The sequence below is a fragment of the Phocoena sinus genome, chromosome 15 (assembly GCF_008692025.1).
Source record: "Phocoena sinus isolate mPhoSin1 chromosome 15, mPhoSin1.pri, whole genome shotgun sequence".
Lineage (NCBI taxonomy): Eukaryota > Metazoa > Chordata > Mammalia > Artiodactyla > Phocoenidae > Phocoena > Phocoena sinus.
The window spans coordinates 49,860,315-49,881,327 of record NC_045777.1 but is presented as its reverse complement, the minus strand read 5'-3'; the positions used below and the strand labels follow the sequence as shown (position 1 = coordinate 49,881,327).

General features: G+C 50.7%; 2 protein-coding genes across 6 annotated transcripts; one reads left to right on the top strand and one right to left on the bottom strand.

Moving 5' to 3' along the window:
* Positions 1 to 1,240: 1,240 nt before the first annotated feature.
* On the bottom strand, positions 1,241 to 21,011 carry DECR2 (2,4-dienoyl-CoA reductase 2). 5 transcript variants are annotated; one of them, XR_004345857.1, is made up of 10 exons: positions 20,713 to 21,002; positions 14,770 to 14,838; positions 13,630 to 13,681; positions 12,909 to 13,044; positions 11,285 to 11,409; positions 11,123 to 11,216; positions 10,872 to 10,976; positions 10,128 to 10,345; positions 9,421 to 9,571; positions 8,037 to 9,092 (listed from the first exon to the last, which is right to left on the bottom strand). XR_004345857.1 is itself a non-coding variant. In XM_032605816.1 (9 exons), exons 1-8 carry the CDS (start codon positions 20,790 to 20,792, stop codon positions 10,128 to 10,130), a joined length of 879 nt encoding a protein of 292 aa, XP_032461707.1. In that variant the 5' UTR covers positions 20,793 to 21,002; the 3' UTR covers positions 2,396 to 4,114. The 5 variants fall into 5 exon arrangements, 4 of the variants coding, with proteins under 4 accessions (XP_032461708.1, XP_032461707.1, XP_032461705.1 ...); XM_032605816.1 differs by lacking the exons at positions 8,037 to 9,092; positions 9,421 to 9,571 and adding an exon at positions 2,396 to 4,114; XM_032605814.1 differs by lacking the exon at positions 9,421 to 9,571 and having other exon boundaries at positions 20,713 to 20,996.
* On the top strand, positions 12,329 to 12,904 carry LOC116739788 (small nuclear ribonucleoprotein Sm D2-like; the record flags this gene model as incomplete). Its single annotated transcript, XM_032604493.1, has 1 exon — positions 12,329 to 12,904. A coding segment is annotated over exon 1 (492 nt), but the record flags the coding sequence as incomplete, so codon positions are not given.
* Positions 21,012 to 21,013: the final 2 nt, after the last annotated feature.

Below are 21,013 nucleotides of genomic sequence, written 5' to 3'. Positions count from 1 at the left end.
TTCCTGGTCAGGGAACTAAGATCCTGCAAGCCACAAGGTGTGGCCAGAAAAAAAAAAAAAGCAAAACTTTAAGAAGACATTGAAAAATATCTTTATGACCTTGGAGAAAGAAAGTTTCTTACACAAGAATAAAAATTACAAACCATTTAAAAAAAGACAATGATTTAAAGTTAAATACATTAAAATTTAAGCTTTCCAAAAGTAAAGGGACACAAATCAAATAGGGAGTGGGAGGGCTGGGGGAGAGGGAAATTTGTTGAAGTGAAGGAACTGTTTCATATCTTGATTGTAATGGTGGTTCTATAACTGAATGTGTTTGTCAAAATTCACAGAACTGTACACTACAAAGAATGAATTTTACTGTATGTAAATTATGCCTTAGTAAAGATTAATTTAAAAAAATTATCCTTCTGTTTGATGGAAGACACATCATAGACTGGTGTCTTAGTCTGCTCATGCTGCTGTGACCAAATGCCATATACTGGTTCGTTAAAAAGCACGTTTATTTTTCATAATTCTGCAGTCTGGGAAATGCAAGATCAAGATGCCAGTGTTAACCTAAAACAATTAAAAAGCCAGTTATTTTACCAGCAACATGGGTTTACTCAGAAGCCACAAAGAGTTGTAATTGGAGACATGCAACTATGTCCAGCAAAGGAAAGGAAATGCTTTTATAGGAGAGAAGGAGGAGTTGAGAGGAGCTGTCATAAACAAAGAGCCCATTGGAGGAAACTGGGAGTTCTAGGTGCAGTGGCTTTTCATTGGCTGAGTTGTGACAGTCTTTCATTGGCTGGACTGTTGCTGGTGGAAGAGAAATTGTTTCTTCCTCCTGCTGGGTAGTAAAGTAGTATCCCTTCCTGCTGGGACATGTTGGGGTCTGTGCTGATGTTGAGTGGTATGCACATGAAAGCTCCCCCGTCTGGCACCCTGGTTCCATTTTGGTGAGGTTTCCTTTCATTACTTTTCACACCAGCAAATTCCTTCCTGTTGAGAGCTCTCTTCCTAGCTTGTGGTGAGGGTCTCCTTCTAGGTGTGTCCTAGCATGGTGAAGAGAGCCATCTCTCCCTCTTCCTCTTTTTATAAGGCAGCAATTCTATCATGGGAGGTCATCTACATGAACTCATCTAATGGTAATTATCTCCCAAAAGGCCCCATCTCCAAATACCATTGCTTTGGGGGCTAGGGCTTCAACATATGAATTTGGGGGGACACAATTCAGTCCATAGCAACTGGGAAGAGATATTTAAAACAGATGTAACTGACAATGGATTTATTTCCAGAATACACAAGAATTCCTCAAAAAACAGTAAAAGAACAGCAACCTAGTAAAAAAATCAGCAGTGAATACAAATAAGCAGTTCCAGAGGAAGAAACTCAATTGGCCAATAAACATATAAAAAGATGCTTAACCACACTGATAATCAAGGGAATGAGTAAGCATTTGACATCAATCAGTAGAAATTTAGTCTGAGGTCAACCAACTGTGGGGATTCACAGAACTAATACATCTGAAGCTCAGTGTCCCCTTAACCTGGCACTCCTGCTTCTCCACCTTCAGGTCCAAGAGGAGGAAGGAAAGGGGTGTTGAGGCAGCCCTGGTTTCCATAGTCCCGTGAAGAGCTTGCTGGCTGGCTGAGGGGAAGTCTGTTGCGATGGAATACTGAGCAGTTTCAGCAAATGGATCACATCCTCACACAACCACATGGGCAGACTTCTAAAACAAGCTGTGTGAGAAAGCAAGTTACAGAACAGATACTGTGTAATACCATTTTTGCAAAGTTTCAATACATATATTGTTTTCGAACACCTTCATTTGTAGTAAAAATACCAAAACGAAAGTGGGAATTATATTGAGGGGGACAGAGGAGGAAAGTGGTAAAAGGTAGCTGTACCTGTAACATTTATTTCCTCCCAAAACAGGCAGACTGGGAATAAACAGGACACAGTACCAACATCTGGTAAACCTGGCGGGTGAGTACATGTGCGTCCGGGCTTGTCCACATATTTTAAGGATTTCATAATTAAACACTTTTTAAATTCAGTAAGTAAATCCTGTACCCAAAGTCTCAAAGATATCCACCTCTATTTAGGAAAGCTTTTCCTTTCTCAAGTATGTCGTTAAGCTATTTGGAATTTTTTTTTTTTTTGGCTGCGTTGGGTCTTCATTGCTGGCACGGGCTTTCTCTAGTTGTGGCGAGCGGGGGCTACTCTTTGTTGTTGTGCGCGGGCTTCTCATTGTGGTGGCTTCTCTTGTTGCGGAGCATAGGCTCTAGGTGCACGGGCTTCAGTAGTTGTGGCACATGGGGTCAGTAGTTGTGGCTCGCAGGCTCTAGAGCGCAGGCTCAGAAGTTGTGGCGCACATGGGCATAGTTGCTCTGCGGCATGTGGAATCTTCCCGGACCAGGGCTAGAACCCATGTCCCCTGCCCTGGCAAGCAGATTCTTAACCACTGCACCACCAGGGAAGTCCCTGGACTTTTTAAAAATGTGATGTAAAATAGGGACCTACTTTTGTTTCTCTCACTTAATGAGCCGGTTTCCCAGAACCATCTTTTCTTCCACCACCTATTTGTGAGACCATCCCTATCAGCCATTTGAAGATTGAAAGTAAGTTGTGTCCAAGGTGGAGTGATGTTGGGAACCCAGACCAGGGAGTTGTGGAGCAGTTCTCGGGGGGTCTAAAGAAGCCCACCTCCCATGGGGACAGGACAGATGCTTCTGTGACAGGTCCCTTCTCAGCGAGCACTACGGGCTGTGCTGGGCCGGACATCTGCATTTGGAGCAAGCCCTCCACCCAGAGCTCCAGGAGGAGCCAGCCCGCAGTCAAGGGGAAGCCTTTCAGCTGGCCAGCGGTGGACCTAGTGCCCCAGGGAGGCCATGGATGTGCCCTGGAGATGGACAGCAGGAGGGGGCAGAGCTTTATTCTGGAGGACGAAGTGACCTGCCACAGGCCCGTGATGGGGCCAGAGCAAGGGAGGAGCAGGGCCACCAAACAGCCTGCCACTGGGCGCCCCAGGAAAGGGGTTCTGGACCTGGCTGAGGGCTCAGCACCTCTACCTCCTGTCCCACCTTCTCCTCCCACCCAGAAGAGGCTGGCCTCCCCCTCCCAGTCCTGAACTGCCATCCTGGCTGGGTCACCTGGGGATGAAGGGGCAGGGAGAAATGAGGGGGTTTCCAAGGGGCGGGAGGAGGCGTTTTACAGGCGATGGGTATGTTCATCCTCTTGATTGTGGTGATGGTTTCACGGATGTAGAAATGTCAGAACTCACCAAACTGTAGATTTCACTCATGTGCAGTCTTCTTCTGAATGTCAGTTATACCTCAATCAAGCTACAAACTGCTGGCCAAATATTTTCAATTTAAAAATTTTAAAAACTACATATACATTTTGTGTAGGGTAGGTAAACTGAGAACAGAGTCAATTTTAGGTCTAGATCACACGCACCCTCCCCGTGGCCTCCTGAAGCCAAGAGCACAGTCCATACTTCTGTTTACTGATATTCGTGGGGAAGGATTTTTTTCTCACCTTCAAGTTTAGTAAAGTACATTTCTTAGAGTAAAAATAGACCATGAGTTTGTAAGGCACAATTTAATTCCTCCTGACTCAGCCGAGGTTTGGATGATTTTCTTATTTTAACATTTCACTCTGCAGTTGCTGGCACCTGGTCCCATCTTCCTGTGAGGACAGGCATCTCCAGTCCCCACAGCGCCCAAATCCCACACCTCCCACGCCTCCCCTGCAGCCAGAATCACAGCCCACGGCGGGGGGATGGGCGCCAAGCACCAGGCGGGGCGAGGTTTGTACGCAGATTCAGAACTTCCTTTCTTAGCCTCGGGTCACATTTTCCAGAGGTGAAGATATAATTCACACCATTCTCCTCCCATGGAGTAAAAATTGTCCAAATTACATGTGATGGTGGAAAAGTTAAACGTTAATTCTGCATATTCCTAACATTCCTTATTCCTTCTTCAGCAGACACCTGTCAGGTGCTGTCTCATTGAGATGCTCTGATGTAGGGATGCGATGAGGTGCCCCCCAAATACTCCAAAATGTGAAAATAAAGTTATCCTCTGGGAGTTGAGTTAAGGAACTCCATACTAATAACATGTGTCACCTAGGAAATAATGCAAGATAATCAGTAAATAAATGACTAAAGAGTTATAGAAACCTCTGTCTGCTGACAGGGTAATGTGGGTTTAATCCCAGAGACCTGAACCAGGATGCAGTGGTAAACATGAAATCCAGCAATCCCATCTGAGGGGCTGTTCCCTTGAAGGGCCCAATTAGCACAATCAAGGAAAAGGGAAGTCCAAAGAAGGATCCGGTCCCCCACGGCCCCTAGGACAGAAGAGCCGAGTTGGGCAGAACTCTGGCCCAAGAGGTGAGCAGGGAGCCTCTGCCATCTCCCACTGGCCCTCGGGTTTTGCCAGAGAGGGGACCTGAGACTCATGTGATCTCACACACACACACGCACACGCACACACGCACACACACATTCTCAGCACGCTGGTCTACACATTGGTTTCTAGTGAGTGTGTTTGATGTGAGTCAGGACCCACATGGGATGCCTGCTCACACACGTTTTCTAGAAGCAGTGGGAGTTGCCAGGTTCATATAATGCAGTCAACCCTTGGCCATGGTTTATTGAGCAAGAGCCAGACCCTGACCCGAAGGGAGCACCTTTCCCAAGAACGGGGATGTGTGTCTGACACAAGGAATGCCATCTCTTTTCAGGGGGCTGGGCTACAGCTTGCACACAGGGCGGCTGGGACCTGGGCAGAGAGAGCAGAAGGGCAGCGAGGGGAGGGGCAGGTTCACAGGGCAGGTCAAGTGGGAGAAGGAAGAACCCCCGAGCCCTGGGCCCCAGCTTTGTCCCCAAGCTCCAGTGCATCCCACCCCTGGAGCCTGTGAACTTCCCAGGATCTCCCCCCACATCCCCTCTTTGTATCTGTCGCAGCATCCGGCAGAGACCAGCCTAAGTGCCCAGAGGGAAATGCCCCAAGGGGCCCACGCCCAGCCCCCTACCCGGCCTGGGAAGCCCTGACCCCGGAGAGCCCCTCTGCCCTGCTCAAGAGGACACGGCTGCCCGGCTGCAGCATGATCGGGCCTCAGGGCAGAGCCAGGGGCGAGCAGGACCCCGCCTGGATACACAGCCCAGGGTGGGGGCGTGACCACTGCAAGGCAGGCTCAGTCTGACCCACACGAGAAGGACAAAGCAGTGTGAGGGTCAGAGGAGAGGGGAACATCTGCTGAGCCTCCAACTGGCAAGGTGCTTGGGGATTTACCATCTCTCCCTGCTTCACTCCGTGAGCCCACATGCATGGCCGAGAGGAAGTTCCAGAGGGACAGTCGTGCTTGTGCCAGCCCCCAGCCAGGGCACCAGGCAAAGGGCTCAATGTGCACCTGGTGGGTGGACCACGTCCGGGCGAGGTCAGCCTCAGCCTCCCAAGTCTCCTCCTCCATCGGGGTGGCCCACCCCTGGCAGGTCCCACAGTGCGTGGGGCCACCAGAGACCTACATGTGGAGGATGCCAACCAAGGGACCAAGAAACAAAGCAGCATGACCTCCAGCCCTTTCCACGGTGACCGCAGACAAAGCACAGGCAAGCCAGTGAGTTTTACCAAGTTACCATGGCAACAGGAGTCGGCAGAGAAACTCCCCCAAGTTAACAGTTAAGTGAATTTTAAAGTTCACTGCATCATGGCGACGCCTCGGGGACACCTTGTGTGGCTCACAACACACAGGGGTCATTCACATATTCATTCAAAAAACTGTACAGGGCTTCCCTGGTGGCGCAGTGGTCGAGAGTCTGCCTGCCAATGCAGGGGACACGGGTTCGAGCGCTGGTCTGGGAAGATCCCACATGCCGCGGAGCAACTGGGCCCGTGAGCCACAACTACTGAGTCTGCGCGTCTGGAGCCTGTGCTCCGCAACAAGAGAGGCCGCGATAGTGAGAGGCCCGCACACAGCGATGAAGAGTGGTCCCCCGCTCGCACAGAAACGAAGACACACAGCCAAAAAAATAAAATAAAATAAAAATAAAAATGTACAACGTGGAGCAGGGGCTGGAAGGCTGCACCCCAGTGGTAGGCAGCCCTATGCTGTAGCCATGATGTTTCCTGTTTATTTTTTTAATTATTTGTTTTGTTTTGTTTTTGTTTTGGCTGTGTTGGGTCTTCATTTCTGCACACGGGCTTTCTCTAGTTGCAGAGAGCAGGGGCTACTCTTCGTTGCGGTGCGCGGGCTTCTCGTTGCAGAACACAGGCTCTAGGCTCACAGGCTTCAGTAGTTGTGACACGCGGGCTCAGTAGTTGTAGCTCGCGGGCTCTAGAGCACAGGCTCAGTAGTTACGGCACACGGGCTTAGTTGCTCCGCAGCATGTGGGATCTTCCCAGGCCAGGGCCCGAACCCATGTCCCTTGCATTGGCAGGTGGATTCTTAACCACTGTGCCACCAGAGAAGCCAGCCCATGATGTTTTTATGTGTAGTTCTGAAAAGACGTGAGGCATCCTCATGCCATGGAAGGGGGACTCGGAGTGGGCAGGGTCTGTAAATCAGCTTCCACAGCTGAGGTTCACACATAAAAGATGATCCTTCCTTTCAGAGAACCTGGCATTTTCTAAGGGAATTGTAGAGATTGTTAATGTGGAAGGGGACAACCTAGTTTTCTGCCAACTGCCACCAAGTCCGAGTGCCACTGCTGGGGCCGGTGTTAACCCCCTCACCACGTGCACCTGGCCCTCCTTGCCAGCCCGTCCCAGAGCCCACCTGGCAAGTGACACGCGCCAGGTGTGCCCATGACCCACAAGCCCCCAGCAGGTGTCCTGGACCTGCAGGATGACAGCCGGGGCTGGTGGACTAAGCCAAACAGCGAGGCAGATTCCTTACAGCCAAACTGACCACCACATGCAGACGATGAGCATGGGCACGGACCTCATGGTGTGTGCAACTGTGATGTTTAACTGTGTCAACTTTACGGAGCTAATGTGTGCCCAGATAGCTGGTAAATCAGTATCTCTGGGTATTTCTCAGAGATTAGCATTTGATTCAGTAGATGGAAGACCTGACTTCATCAATGTGGGCTGAGAAAGGGCAAGTTCCCTCGCTCTCTGCTTGAGCGGGGACATCCACCTTCCGGTGCCCTTGGCTGTCGGAGCCCCTGGTTCTTGGGCCTTCGGGCTCAGACTGAATCACGCCATCTGCTTTGCCGGGTCTCCAGCTTGCAGTTGGCAGATCATGGGACTTCTCAGCCCCCACAGTCACATGAGCCAGTCCCTATAATAAATCTCCTCCTGCAGATCTATATATATCCTACTGGCTCTGTTTCCTGGAGAATCCTGACTAACAGTAATAAAAGGCTCACTCCTTTCATTCTCTTCTGTCCTCCTGGAGCTACGCTGCTGTTGAGTCCCAGGCCTTTGAATGTGGCTGGCGGGACACCCTCCCCAGGGCCTTCTCTGTCTCCTCCAGGGACGGCAGGCCTCAGCTCTCTGGCACGTGGGGTCTATGGTTGCAGCTCCCCAGGAACTGCCTTCATGGTTCTTTCCTCCTCCCGTGGCATCACAAGTGCCCATCTGCCTGCCTTGGTGGTAGACTTGATGCCACCACACCTTGGTCTCTGTTTAAATGGCAAGCGGAGCTCCTTCTGCCCGGTGGCCTCCCTGCCATGCCCCTGCACCCATGAAGGCGGGAAGGAACTCAGGTGGGTGTGGATATCTGGGGCAGAGGGCTCAAGTTCAGGACTCTAGTGGCAGCACCAGGAGCTTGCAGGGCAGGCAGCGCCCCCCGCCCCCCTCCAGGACCAGCTGTGGAGGACACCCCTCCCACCAGGGGAGCAGACAGCCTCCCCTCGCCTCAGGGTGGGCTCCCCCTGCCTCAGGACCAGGGCTTCACGCATTAGGTAAAAAGTGTTTTCTAAACTCTTCACAGGAAAAAGACAGGAAGTAGACACACCACTAAACGCCCAGATCACCAGTGATTCTGTTCAGGTGCCCTCCTCCTCCTTCTAAAAACATTTGTGAAGTCCAATGAATAGATATTTTCACAGGAAAATGATTATTTTTTAAGTAAATGCATTTGCTGGCAAAACTCTAGGACCCATGCTTATGCAAATGGACGGTACAGATGGGGGCAGGGTGGGAGGCAGGGAGGAAGGGGGCACCCAAGCCGCATGTCCAGCCGAGGGCAGACCAACAGCTTTGAGCACCTTGAAGTTTGTAACAAACAGCACAGAAAACAAGCCCAGGATCCAAGTGGCCCCCTTAGGTCCTGGCCTGGGTATGTGTCAAAGAGTGGTCATTGGGGAAGAATTGAGGGTCCAGAGATCCCCCACCCCCTGGGCCTGAGGGAGGGTGCTGGTGACAATGGGGACAGGCCACCTGGAGGACCTAGAAAGTGAGCCCCTAAATGACCAAGGACTAAGTCCTCTGGGGATGTCCCAGCAAAGGACAGACTCCAGGGCAGATGGGGAGCAACCCTGCCCGTGTCACTGGAGGCCGGCAGAGGTCCCTTCTGCAGCCTACACCCCCGGGGATAGGACCCAGGACACAGGTCTTGTGGAGAGGCTTAAACACGCTTCTCCAGCCTCCCTAGTTTGGCATCTCTTTGCCAAGCAAAGGTCTCAAAGCGGGAGAGCAAGGAAGAGAAGATAGCCTGAAATGCCCCCTTCTCTCCACCCAGGCCATGGGAGCCACCTCAGGACACCCACTGGATGCAGGCAGGAGGGGAAAGGAGGCCAGCCTAGGCAGGGGCTGGGGTGGCGGGACAGCCCTGACCCTGGGTTGTGCAAGGGGGACACCCCTGCGTCCTGGCCTCAACACTCTCGAAGCGCTGGAACCCAGACCTCCCCGGCGTGTGTGAGCAGGTCAGCAGGCCAGCCACACTGCCTAGTCCCTGCCCCCCAAGCATGGGAGACAGGGCCATGGGGAGGGAATGTGGATGCAGCACGGTTCCTAGAGGAAAGGCCAGTCTCTGCTTCAGACACTCTTGTTGGAATTGTCAGGTTTGGCGCTCAGGCTGGGCAGGCGGGAGGCAGGTCGCAGGGATCCGAGAGCAGGTGTGGACTAGCTCCTCTGCAGCACACTGTCCCCTGCCTGTCAGAAATGCCAGCAGACACAAGGTCACTGGAGAGCACTGAGGGGCACCCACCTCCTGCACAGCCCTGGGGGTGTGAGTGGCCAGGCTGGGGCGGGCAGCAGGCCACCAGGCCATGTGCGTCTCCTGGAGGTGGATACAGTGGCCCCCTCTGCCCCCTCCCAGCCCTCCATCAGTACTCCTCACCCCAGCGACCGGGGGGCCTGCCCAGCACCCACACCCTCCCGCCGCCTGGTCACCCGCATGCCCCAGGCACTGAGAACGTGTCTGCCGGCCACCAAACCACAGATGGCCAATCAGCAGCTCCTGTCCTACAAACAAGCCCACCTCTGAGACTGGGGTTCTCCACAGAAGCCCACGCCAACTGCAGCTTCATGGTGTGACTGAACGCTGTGAGCTCCTGGGTGTCCCTCCAGCACTCCCGCCCCCAGGACAGGACAGGAGCCAGCCAAAGTCCTAGAACGTTCCTGCCACCACCCTGCGATGGGGACCCAGGAGGCTTAGAGGCCAGGTCCCAACCAGGGCGGTTACATCTCCTCAGCCATCCTCAAAGGAAGCTGCTGCTCAGAGGACTAGGATGAGCAGGTCTCAAGGGCTGGCCATACCCCTGGGACTGGTGGAGGAGGAGGGGAAGCAGAGAGCAGTGGCACCTTCCCCCACCCCCATGGGCCCAGCAAGCCCTCAGGCCCCCAGAGAGGGTCACCCAGGGGAGCTCCCAAAGAGAGACAGGGTTCCCAGCCTCTTCAGGCAAACCATACAGGTTCTGGTTTTCAGGGAGGCCCCGAGGTCTGCGGTGCAGCTCCGTGGGGCTGGCCCCTCCCAGCACCACCCATCTGCCCTGGAAGGCTCGAGCCTTGCCCTACGTGTGGAGCAGGGGAACCCAACAGTGCCTGAGAATACATCTAGAAATACACGTAAGAGACTGAGGAGAAAGGCATCAGGCCCAGCACAGTGACCATCAGTCCACTAGGTGGGTATTTTGGGGAGGGGGCCAAGGACACAGGTGACCCCTGAAGGTGGGAGTGGCACATCACCTAGAGCTTAGCAGAGAAGGATGAGAAGTCCGCCAGTGACTGGATGTCATTAGGGAATGTCAGCCAGGCCCCACCATCAACCACCAGCAGGGCCCCCGTCACATAGGATGCCAAAGGGCTGGCCAGGAAGAGGGCGCTGTGGGCGATCTCCGTCTTGTTCCCCAGCCTCTGCAGGGGGCTTGCCAGGACCTTTGCCCTCATGCTGGCCTGTGGGCCACCTGGGAAGCAGTGGGAGGCTCAGCCCCTGTGGGCCCCAGGACGCCGGGGCCCTCCACCCTCCCCTGCCCAGCTTTCCCTGAACCACACCCGGGAATGTTGGGGGCATCGTTAGCATCATCCTGGGGGAGCAGGAACAGGCCAGGTACAGTAACACCACTACAGAACCAGCACAGGGCCTTTCTCTGCTCACCCTGCCAAGGCTCTGGAGGCCCACTTTGTGTCCGGCTCACACGTCAAGGCCAGCAGCCCCTGGCCTCTAGCTCTAGGGGGCAGCTGCCCAAGTCCAGCTGACCCTTAGTCCATTGCAGGGCTGTGCGAACTGTCCCCAGCCTGGAGACGGACTCTTTGCCCACCCTGGGAAGCCATGAGGATTTGGCACTGATCCCAGGCCTGTCCCAGCCAGGTGGGAGGGGAGCCCTCGGAGGCACGGTGGAGGGGAGCCCTCGGAGGCACGGTGGAGGGGGCGGGGGTGCCTGTGCTTAGGGGAGCACCCGCTGGGGGGCCTGGGCTCCCCGGGAGCCTTACCCAGCCGCCGGAAGCCCTCTGTGCCGCTGATGGGGCCAGGGGCAAGGCTGTTGACGCGGATGTTCTGGGGGCCCCACTCCACAGCCAGGTGCCGTGTCATCGCATCTGCATGGGAGGCCGGCAGGCATGAGGTAGAAGCAGGGCTGCTCTGCCTTTAGGGAGGCCCAGGTGGGGGTGGGGGGACACTGCCGGCCTCCGGGGACAGGGATGGGGAGGAACCCACGTGGGCAGACCAGAGGGGGCGCCCGTACCCACGGCCGCCTTGGCAGAGCCTGCATGCACTTGGAGCACCTGCCCGCGGGTACCCAGGGTTGCAGTGATGTTCACGATCACCCCTCCATGGCCCTGCAACACACGAGAGGGACAGTGAGCAGTGGCCAGAAGCAGGGAGGCCCTGGCTGCGGGACACTCACATGGAAGAACTTCTCGTAGAGTACGCGAGACACGTTGAAGGTTCCCAAGGTGTCGATGTCCATCACGGTCTTGAAGGCGTTGGAGGACAAGGCACTGGCAGGGCACAGGAAGTTCCCGGCTGCACCTGCCAGTGGAAGGAGAGAGTGGATGGTGCTGGAGCCCCGGGCAGTTGAAGCATCTGGACCCTCGGGGTGGCCCAGGTTCGCCAGGGAAGGAAACCTGAGCACTTGGACAAGTTCCTGAATGACGGGCAGGATGGGTTTTATGGGTTGGATTGTGTCCCTAAAAAAAATTCGCTGAAGTCCCAACCCCTGGTGCCTGTGAACGTGACCTTATTTGAAAAGATGGTCTTTGCAGATGTCATCAAGGTAAGAGTAGATCATACTGAATTAGGGTGGCCTAAGCCCAAGGATTGGCATCCTTAAAAAGAAGGGGACACAGACGTGCACAGGGGATGGCAGTGTGAAGGAGGCAGAGGCTGGAGGGGTGCAGCCCAGAGCCAAGGCTGACCAGGCAGCAACTCCAGGAGCTGAGGGCAGGGCCTGGGACAGAAGCTCCGCCGAGCCTTGTTTTCAGACTTCTGGCCTCCAGACTGTGAGAGAATATATTTCTGTTGTTTTAAGCTGCCCAGCTTATGACTTTGTTAGTGGCAGGAAAATAAGACACAGGATGTTTTTAAAGGAAATTTCAGCAAAAATGAACCTGAATGTAAAATAGGGACTATAGTTAACCGTATGTATCAATATCGGTTCCCCGGTTGTAACAAATGCAAGGTGTTCATAGTATGTGGAGTTCTCTGTACTATCTGCTCAATTAGTCTGCGAATCTAAAACTATACTAAAACAGTAACGTGTAGTCCTTTTTCTTTAAGGGGGAATTTCAGGACACAAGAGTGGTCCTACTCTATGATTCAGCCTAGTTCACAGGGCATCCTCTTGAGCCACAGCTGCACTGACCCGGAAGGAGCTGAGCTGGGCTGAGACAGTGGCCTGGAGCCAGGACAGTCCTGGGGCCTCCAAACAGGGAGATCTGGTATTGCTGACCTGTCAGAAGCCCCCAGGCCAGACGCCGAAGCAACGTGGAGGAGACATTAGTGACTTGAGAGCACGGCTACCACCACTGCCACCATGTGCCTCCTCAACAAGTCCAAGGGTGAGATGACCCCAGAGGAGCTGCAGAAGCGGGAGGAGGAAGAATTTAACATGGGTCCACTCCCCGTGCTCACACAGTCGGTCAAGAACAACACCCAAGTGCTCATCAATTGCCACAACAAGAAGCTCCTGGGCCGTGTGAAGGCCTTTGATAGGCACCGCAACATGGTGCTGGAGAAAGTGAAGGAGGTGTGGACCGAGGTCCCCAAGAATGGCAGGAGCAAGAAGTCCAAGCCAGTCAACAAGCACCACTACATCTCCAAGATGGTCCTGTGTGGGGACTCGGTCATTGTGGTCCTGTGGAACTCGCTCATGCATAGCCAGCAAGAAGGGGCCTCCTCCCCGCAGTCAGAACTTGCCCCCTCGTTTTTCAAAGACCTGCCCTTTGCGCTGGGAATAATAAAGTACTGTGATTTTTCTAAAAAAAAAAAAAAAAACGGAAGCCCCCTGGCCTCGCTCAACAGTGACTCACAGTTAATGAGAATGTCGATCTTCCCGAACTCCTTCAGAGCCTGCTCCACGGCTGCCACGATGGCCAGGGGAGCTCGGACGTCCAGAGATAAAGGGAGGCACTTCTGGCCAGTGGCAGCAGCCAGCTTTCTGGCAGCCTAGAAGCCGGACAGGAAGAGAGAGGTGGGCAGCAGGCCGGTGGCCTCAGCCTGGAGGAACAGCCCTTCAGAATCTGATAAGGATGATGAGCCAGGTTCTGCCAGGAAGCCGGGCTCTGCTGCTGAAACCCACTCTGCAGAGACACAGCTGGCAAGGGGCCACTCCCTAGGGCCATGACCCCTGGTGGACGCTGCTAAGACAGCCTGCACCCTCTCCCCTTTCATCACCCTCCAGGCCCCTGGTCACTAGTCACAGGTCAACGGCAGCTCCAGCTGACGTCCAGTCCCTGCCCCGAGACCAGCCATGGCAGTGGAGAGACTCTCCACCCTCATGACCCTGGTGAGCCCAGATATCTGTCTTGGGGCCACAGTACCACCCAACATAAGGGTTCCCACACAGGACCCAATAAGTAGATTCTTTAAAAAGATAAGGATGTCCCTGCGGGCCACTTCCATGGAAGCTCTGTATTTGGAAGAGGGGCAGGTTTTGGTGTAATCATCCTCTGGATCTCAGGACCCTCCAGGCCCAGGCTCCCAGCCCCCAAAGCTACCCATGGACATGTGGGCACAGGAGAGACCCCTTACCATCGACACTCTGGGAAGACTTCTGCTGGCGATGACTGTGTGGCAGCCGTGCCTGCAAAGCCAGAGGGCAGGCGTGAGGGCAGCAAGGTGCAAGGGACACGCCCAGCCGGGCTCCTGCCTGGCGCTTGAAGCAAAGGTCCCCCTCCCCAAAGGGTCTCTCAGGCTTAAACACCAGCCTAGGGCTAAAGGCACATCTAGCAGAGGACACAGGGGCCTCTGTGGGGCTGAGTGACTGTGGCAGGACCTCAGGCAGGCACCACTGGTTTCTGGGCTGGGTCTCTCTGGCATGAGGTATGCCAGCCATGTGGGGATGTGGGCCTTGCCCCAAATACCATGTGAGCAGCTGTGAGTCTTGGACACAGGGCCCAGACTCTGCATGAGTCCTGCTGGGTCCACCTGGGTCTCCCCGGGAGGCTGGAGTGAAGGACAGAGAGCCCATTCCAGGGCCAGGGCAACTCCCCTGCCTTACCTCCCGACAAACCCAGCCTCAAACTCAGTAATAGTACCAGCTACCACCTGCTAAGCCAGTTCCACTGAATCCTCAGAACATCATAACACAGCTGGCCACGCTTTGCTCAGAGAAGCAACAAAGCTTCCAGCTCGGAAAACAAATTCACCTGGAATGGATGAGTCCCAAAATCTCATCCAGTGGGACATCTCTGAAAAGCAGGGTCCTGGAGGAAACCAGCTTCACCTCCCCTAACCCCAGCCTAACTCTAGGCCTCTCCTAGGTGGGGGTGACAAACTGTTGACCTGGGCCTGAGACCACAGACCTTGTGTCCCAGGAGACACTGTGCTCTGCATGGTGCCAGGGTCCAACTCGGCCCACCCTGACCCTGGCTCAGCAAGACCCTGGGGGACACTGCAGTAGAATTACCTCAACCTTTGGATCCTCCCGCTTTGTACAAATGGGGGTGCTGAGGCCAGAGCCCAACAGTCTAGACTAATCTCTAGGAGAGGCTGTAGTCTTGCCTCTCCCCGGACAGCACTTGACCCCTTTCAGATGCTCTCTGATAGCCCTGGGGCTAGAGGGGTTCCCACCACCCACCGGCATTTTGCCCAAGATCCTAGGGTCCAGTGGGGTCCATGCAAGGGGGTGGGGAGCAAGATGGGGCACAGAGCACACAGAGCAGTGCTTACCGCATGAAAATCTCAGCAATCCGGAACCCGATTCCAGAGCCACCGCCTGTGATGAAGGCTACCTTGTCCCTGAGAGAAGAAAATAGAGGCTCTTTAAAGAGGCCCCTGTTAAATGGGGGTGGGGAGGAGGTGCTCCTGAAGGACATTGACCCTCTGCACTGGGCACTTCTGTCAAATTTGAGAAATGCTGCTTTTTAAAGCCTGCATTCCTCAGCTTTTTGAATCTTTGGGAAGAATGTCTCTATGCATAAAAGTCTCCATGCAGAAAGTTATCAATTAAGTGAGAAATGTTTTCAAAACATACAAGCCTTCCTCCAGCCACCTGCTAAGTGGATAGAGTAGACGGTTCCTGGAGAAAGAGAAACACGCATGGCTTTTTTGACATAAGAGAAGCATTTTTGGCCTAAGCCATTCTATGATCTAAGCCTGGTCACAGTCTTGTCCTCGAACAGGTCTCAAAAGAATACAGAAACTGGGACTTCCCTGGTGGTCCAGTGGTTAAGACTCCGTGCTCCTGATGCAGGGGCCTGATCCCTGGTCAGGGAACTAGATCCCGCATGCCACAACTGAAGATCCCACATGTCACAACTAAGACCCGGTGCTGCCGAATAAATAAAAATTTTTTTAAAATAAAAATGGGTAGGGGTCACATATATATGCTGTCTACAAGAGACCCACTTCAGACTTAGGGACACATACAGACTGAAAGTGAGAGGATGGAAAAAGATATTCCATGCAAATGGAAATCAAAAGAAAGCTGGAGTAGCAATACTCATATCAGATAAAATAGACTTTAAAATAAAGAATGTTACAAGAGACAAGGACACTACATAACTATCAAGGGATCAATCCAGGAAGAAGAAATAACAATTATAAATAGATATGCACCCAACATAGGAGCACCTCAATACATAAGCCAACTGCTAACAGCTATAACAGAGAAAATCGACAGTAACACAATAATAGTGGGGGACTTTGGGCTTCCCTGGTGGTTCAGTGGTTAAGAATCCGCCTGCCAATGCAGGGGACACAGGTTCAAGCCCTGGCCCGGAAGATCCCACATACTGTGGAGCAACTAAGCCCATGCACCACAACTACTGAGCCTGTGCTCTAGAGCCTGTGAGCCACAACTACTGAGCCCACGCACCACAACTACTGAAGCCTGTGCACCTAGAGCCTGTGCTCTGCAACAAGAGAAGCCACTGCAATGAGAAGCCTGCACACCACAACGAAGAGTACCCCTGCTCACTGCAACTAGAGAAAGCCCGCATGCAGCAACGAAGACCCAACACAGTCAAAAATAAATTAATTAATTAAATTTAAAAAAATAATAATAATAGTGGGGGACTTTAACACCTCACTTACACCAATGGACAGATCATCCAGACAGAAAATTAATAACAAAACACAAACTTTAAATAACAAAATAGACCAGATAGATTTAATTGATATTTATAGGACATTCCATCCAAAAACAGCAGATTACACTTCCTTCTCAAGTGCACATGGAACATTCTCCAGGATAGATCACATCTTGGGTCACAAATCAAGCCTCGGTAAATTTAAGAAAATTGAAATCATATCAAGCACCTTTTCCGACCACAACGCTATGAGATTAGAAATCAATTACAGGGGAAAAAAACATAAAAAACACAAATACATGGAGGCTAAACAATACATTACTAAATAACCAAGAGATCACTGAAGAAATCAAAGAGGAAATAAAAAATACCTCGAGACAAATGACAATGAAAACACGATGATCCAAAACCTATGGGATGCAGCAAAAGCAATTCTAAGAGGGAAGTTTATAGCAATACAAGCCTACCTCAAGAAACAAGAAAAATCTCAAATAAACAATCTAACCTTACACCTAAAGGAACTAAAGAAAGAAGAACAAACAAAACCCAAAGTTAGCAGAAGGAAATAAATCATAAAGATCAGAGCAGAAATAAATGAAATAGAAACAAAGAAAACAATAGCAAAGATCAATAAAACTAAAAGCTGGTTCTTTGAGAAGATAAATAAAATTGGTAAACCACTGGCCAGACTCATCAAGAAAAAGAGGGAGAGGACTCAAATCAATAAAATTAGAAATGAAAAAGGAGGGCTTCCCTGGTGGCGCAGTGGTCGAGAATCTGCCTGCCAATGCAGGGGACACGGGTTCGAGCCCTGGTCTGGGAAGATCCCACATGCCGCGGAGCAACTGGGCCCGTGAGCCACAATTACTGAGCCTGCGCGTCTGGAGCCTGCGCTCCACAACAAGAGAGGCCGCGATAGTGAGAGGCCCGCGCACCGCGATGAAGAGTGGCCCCCGCTTGCCACAACTAGAGAAAGCCCTCACACAGAAACGAAGACCCAACACAGCCATAAATAAAGCAAACTGTCAACAAGTAAAAATAAATAAACACTAAAAAAAAAAAAAAAGAAATGAAAAAGGAGAAGTTACAACAGACACCACAGAAATACAAAGCATCCTAAGAGACTACTACAAGCAACTCCACACCAATAAAATGGACACCCTGGAAGAAGTGGACAAATTCTTAGAAAGGTATAACCTTCCAAGACTGAACCAGGAAGAAATAGAAAATATGAACAGACCAATCACAAGTAATGAAATTGAAACTGTGATTAAAAATCTTCCAACAAACAAAAGTCCAGGACCAGATGGCTTCACAAGTGAATTCTATCAAACATTTAGAGAAGAGCTAACACCTATCCTTCTCAAACTCTTCCTAAAAATTGCAGAGGAAGGAACACTCCCAAACTCATTCTATGAGGCCACCAGCACCCTGATACCAAAAGCAGATAAAGATACTACAAAAAAAGAAAATTACAGACCAATATCTCTGATGAATATAGATGCAAAAATCCCCAACAAAATACTAGCAAACTGAATCCAACAACACATTAAAAGGATCATACACCATGATCAAGTGGGATTTATCCCAGGGACGCAAGGATTCTTCAATATATGCAAATCAATCAATGTGATACACCATATTAACAAATTGAAGAATGAAAACCATATGATCATCTCAATAGATGCAGAAAAAGCTTCTGACAAAATTCAACACCCATTTATGACAAAAACTCTCCAGAATGTGGGCATAGAGGGAACCTACCTCAACATAATAAAGGCCATGTATGAAAAAACCCACAGCAACATCATTCTCAATAGTGAAAACCTGAAAGCACTTCCTCTAAGATCAGGAAAAAAACAAGGATGTCCACACTCGCCACTATTATTCAGCATAGCTTGGAAGTCCTAACCACTGCAATCAGAGAAGAAAAAGAAATAAAAGGAATACAAATTGGAAAAGAAGAAGTAAAACTGTCACTGCAGATGACATGATAATATACATAGAGAATCCTAAAGATGCCACCAGAAAACTACTAGAGCTAATCAATGAATTTGGTAAAGTTGCAGGATACAAAATTAATGCACAGAAATCTCTGCATTCCTATACACTAACAATGAAAGATCAGAAAGAGAAATTAAGGAAACAATCCCATTTACCGTTGCAACAAAAAGAATAAAATACCTAGGAATAAACCTACCTAAGGAGGTAAAAGACCTGTACTCAGAAAACTGTAAGACACTGATGAAAGAAATCAAAGATCACACAAACAGATGGAGAGGTATACCATGTTCTTGGATTGGAAGAATCAATATTGTGAAAATGACTACTACCCAAAGCAATCTACAGATTCAATGCAATCCCTATCAAACTACCAGTGGCATTTTTTACAGAACTAGAACAAAAAATCTTAAAATTTGTGTAGAGACACAAAAGACCCCGAATAGCCAAAGCATACTTGAAGGAAAAAAACAGAGCTGGAGGAATCAGACTCCCTGACTTCAGACTATACTACAAAGCTACAGTAATCAAGACAATATGGTACTGGCACAAAAAGAGAAATACAGATCAGTGGAACAGGAAGAAAGCCCAGAGATAAACCCATGCACCTATGGTCAACTAATCTATGACAAAGGAGGCAAGAATATATAATGGAGAAAAGATAGTCTCTTCAATAAGTGGTGCTGGGAGCACTGGACAGCTACATGTAAAAGAATGAAATTAGAACACTCCCGAACACCATACACAAAAATAAACTCAAAACGGATTGAAGACTTAAATGTAAGACCAGACACTATAAAACTCTTAGAGGAAAACATAGGAAGAACACTCTTTGCCATAAATCACAGCAAGGTCTTTTTTGACGCAACTCCTAGAGTAATGGAAATAAAAACAAAAATAAACAAATGGGACCTAATGAAACTTAAAAGCTTTTGCACAGCAAAGGAAACTACAGACAAGATGCAAAGACAACCCTCAGAATGGGAGAAAATATTTGCAAATGAAGCAACAAAGGATTAATCTCCAAAATATATAAACAGCTCATGCAGCTCAATATTAAAAAAAACAAACAACCCAATCAAATAATGGGCAGAAGACCTAAATAGACATTTCTCCAAAGAAGACATACAGATGGCCAAGAGGCACATGAAAAGCTGTTCAACATCACTAATTATTAGAGAAATGCAAATCAAAACTACAATGAGGTATCACCTCACACGGTTAGAATGGGCATCATCAGAAAATCTGCAAACAACAAATGCTGGAGAGAGTGGGGAGAAAAGGGAACCCTCTTACACTGTTGGTGGGAATGTAAATTGATACAGCCACTATGGAGAACAGTATGGAGGTTCCTTAAAAAACTTAAAACTTAAGGAGGTTCCTTAAAAAATAGAATTACCCTAGGACCCAGCAATCCCACTACTGGGCATATATGCAGAGAAAACCATAATTCAAAAAAACACATGCACCCCAATGTTCATGGCAGCATTATTTACAATAGCCAGGTCATGGAAGCAACCTAAATGCCCGTCGACAGACGAATGGATAAAGAAGATGTGGTACATATATGCAATGGAATATTACTCAGCCATAAAAAGGAATGAAGTTGGGTCATTTGTAGAGACGTGGATGGACCTAGAGACTGCCATACAGAGTGAAGTAAGTCAGAAAGATAAAAACAAATATCATATATTAACACATATATGTGGAACCTAGAAAAATGGTACAGATGAACCGGTTTGCAGGGCAGAAATAGAGACACAGACGTAGAGAACAAACGTATGGACACCAAGGGGGGAAAGTGGCGGGGAGGCGTGGTGGTGGGATGAATTGGGATTTCGGGATTGACATATATACACTAATATGTATAAAATAGATAACTAATAAGAACCTGCTGTATAAAAAAATAAATAAAATAAAATTTTTAAAAAATGGGTAGGGGTCAAACTCTATCCAAGTTAAAAAAAAAAAAGAATACAGAAACTAACGATTGTCATCATCAAGAGAAGTAACAATAGCAAAGATAATAAATCAGGTTTAAAGACTCCCAGTTGTTTCCATGGTAAAGATTAGCCTGAAGTGCGCAACCATCAGATCAACTGGAACCTCAGGGATGATGACCCTTGTGACTTCAATCAATTAAAGCTTGGTCTCTCAACCGCCCAAACCCTTCATGAATATGCATGCACCTTTAGCTTAAAACTTCCCCAAATTTGCTGTGCGGGGAGACTCCGCTTTGGGGAAAATCTCCAATGTTCTCCTTACTTGCTGCTGGCAATAATAAATCCTTCCCTCTCCTGACCTTTGGCTTGGTTGTGTCCTTTGACACTCACCCCCACCTCGGAGCATTGCTAATGAACACCCACCACCACCCACAGGACAAACAGACCGTGCTCACAGCCATGCAAAGATCAGAACACCAGCAGTTGCATCTCTGGGGCACCTGGACCTCCGGACAGTCTGGCAACCAGGCATGGGGTCCTCACGCGTCCCAGTAAAACCGCAGTCCCCGTGCAGCCCGCACCGCAGGCGCCCCCGCCCCCTGCCCGGCTCCCTGGGGCGCCCCCGACACGGCCCTCACCGAAGCAAGTCCGGACTGAAGAGGTGGCGGTACTCCGGGAGACAGTCGTCCTCGCTGACGTCAGGCGGTGGCTGGGCCATGGCGCCCGGTGCGGGCCTGGGAGGCTAGAACAGCACGGGACCGCCGGGATCAGTACTCCGACCTCGTCCTCCGGGGACAGGTGGCGCTGTGCCCGCGCCCTCCTCTCTGGCTGGCCTGGGAAGAGGAGGCCCGGCCCACCCGGCGCTCGCCCCTCTCGCGACGCCCCGCCTCCGCGTGCTCTCGCTCCTCCCAGGAAGCCCCGCCTCCGCGTCCCCTCGCT

Coding starts and splice junctions, on each gene's coding strand:
- DECR2 (XM_032605816.1), bottom strand. CDS start 20,792: ATGGCCCAGCCACCGCCTGACGTCAGCGAGGACGACTGTCTCCCGGAG. Junction 14,839..20,712: donor TTCAGTCCGGACTTGCTTCG/GTGAGGGCCGTG, acceptor TTCTTCTCTCAG/GGACAAGGTAGCCTTCATCA. Junction 11,410..12,908: donor GATCGACATTCTCATTAACT/GTGAGTCACTGT, acceptor TTCCACTGGCAG/GTGCAGCCGGGAACTTCCTG.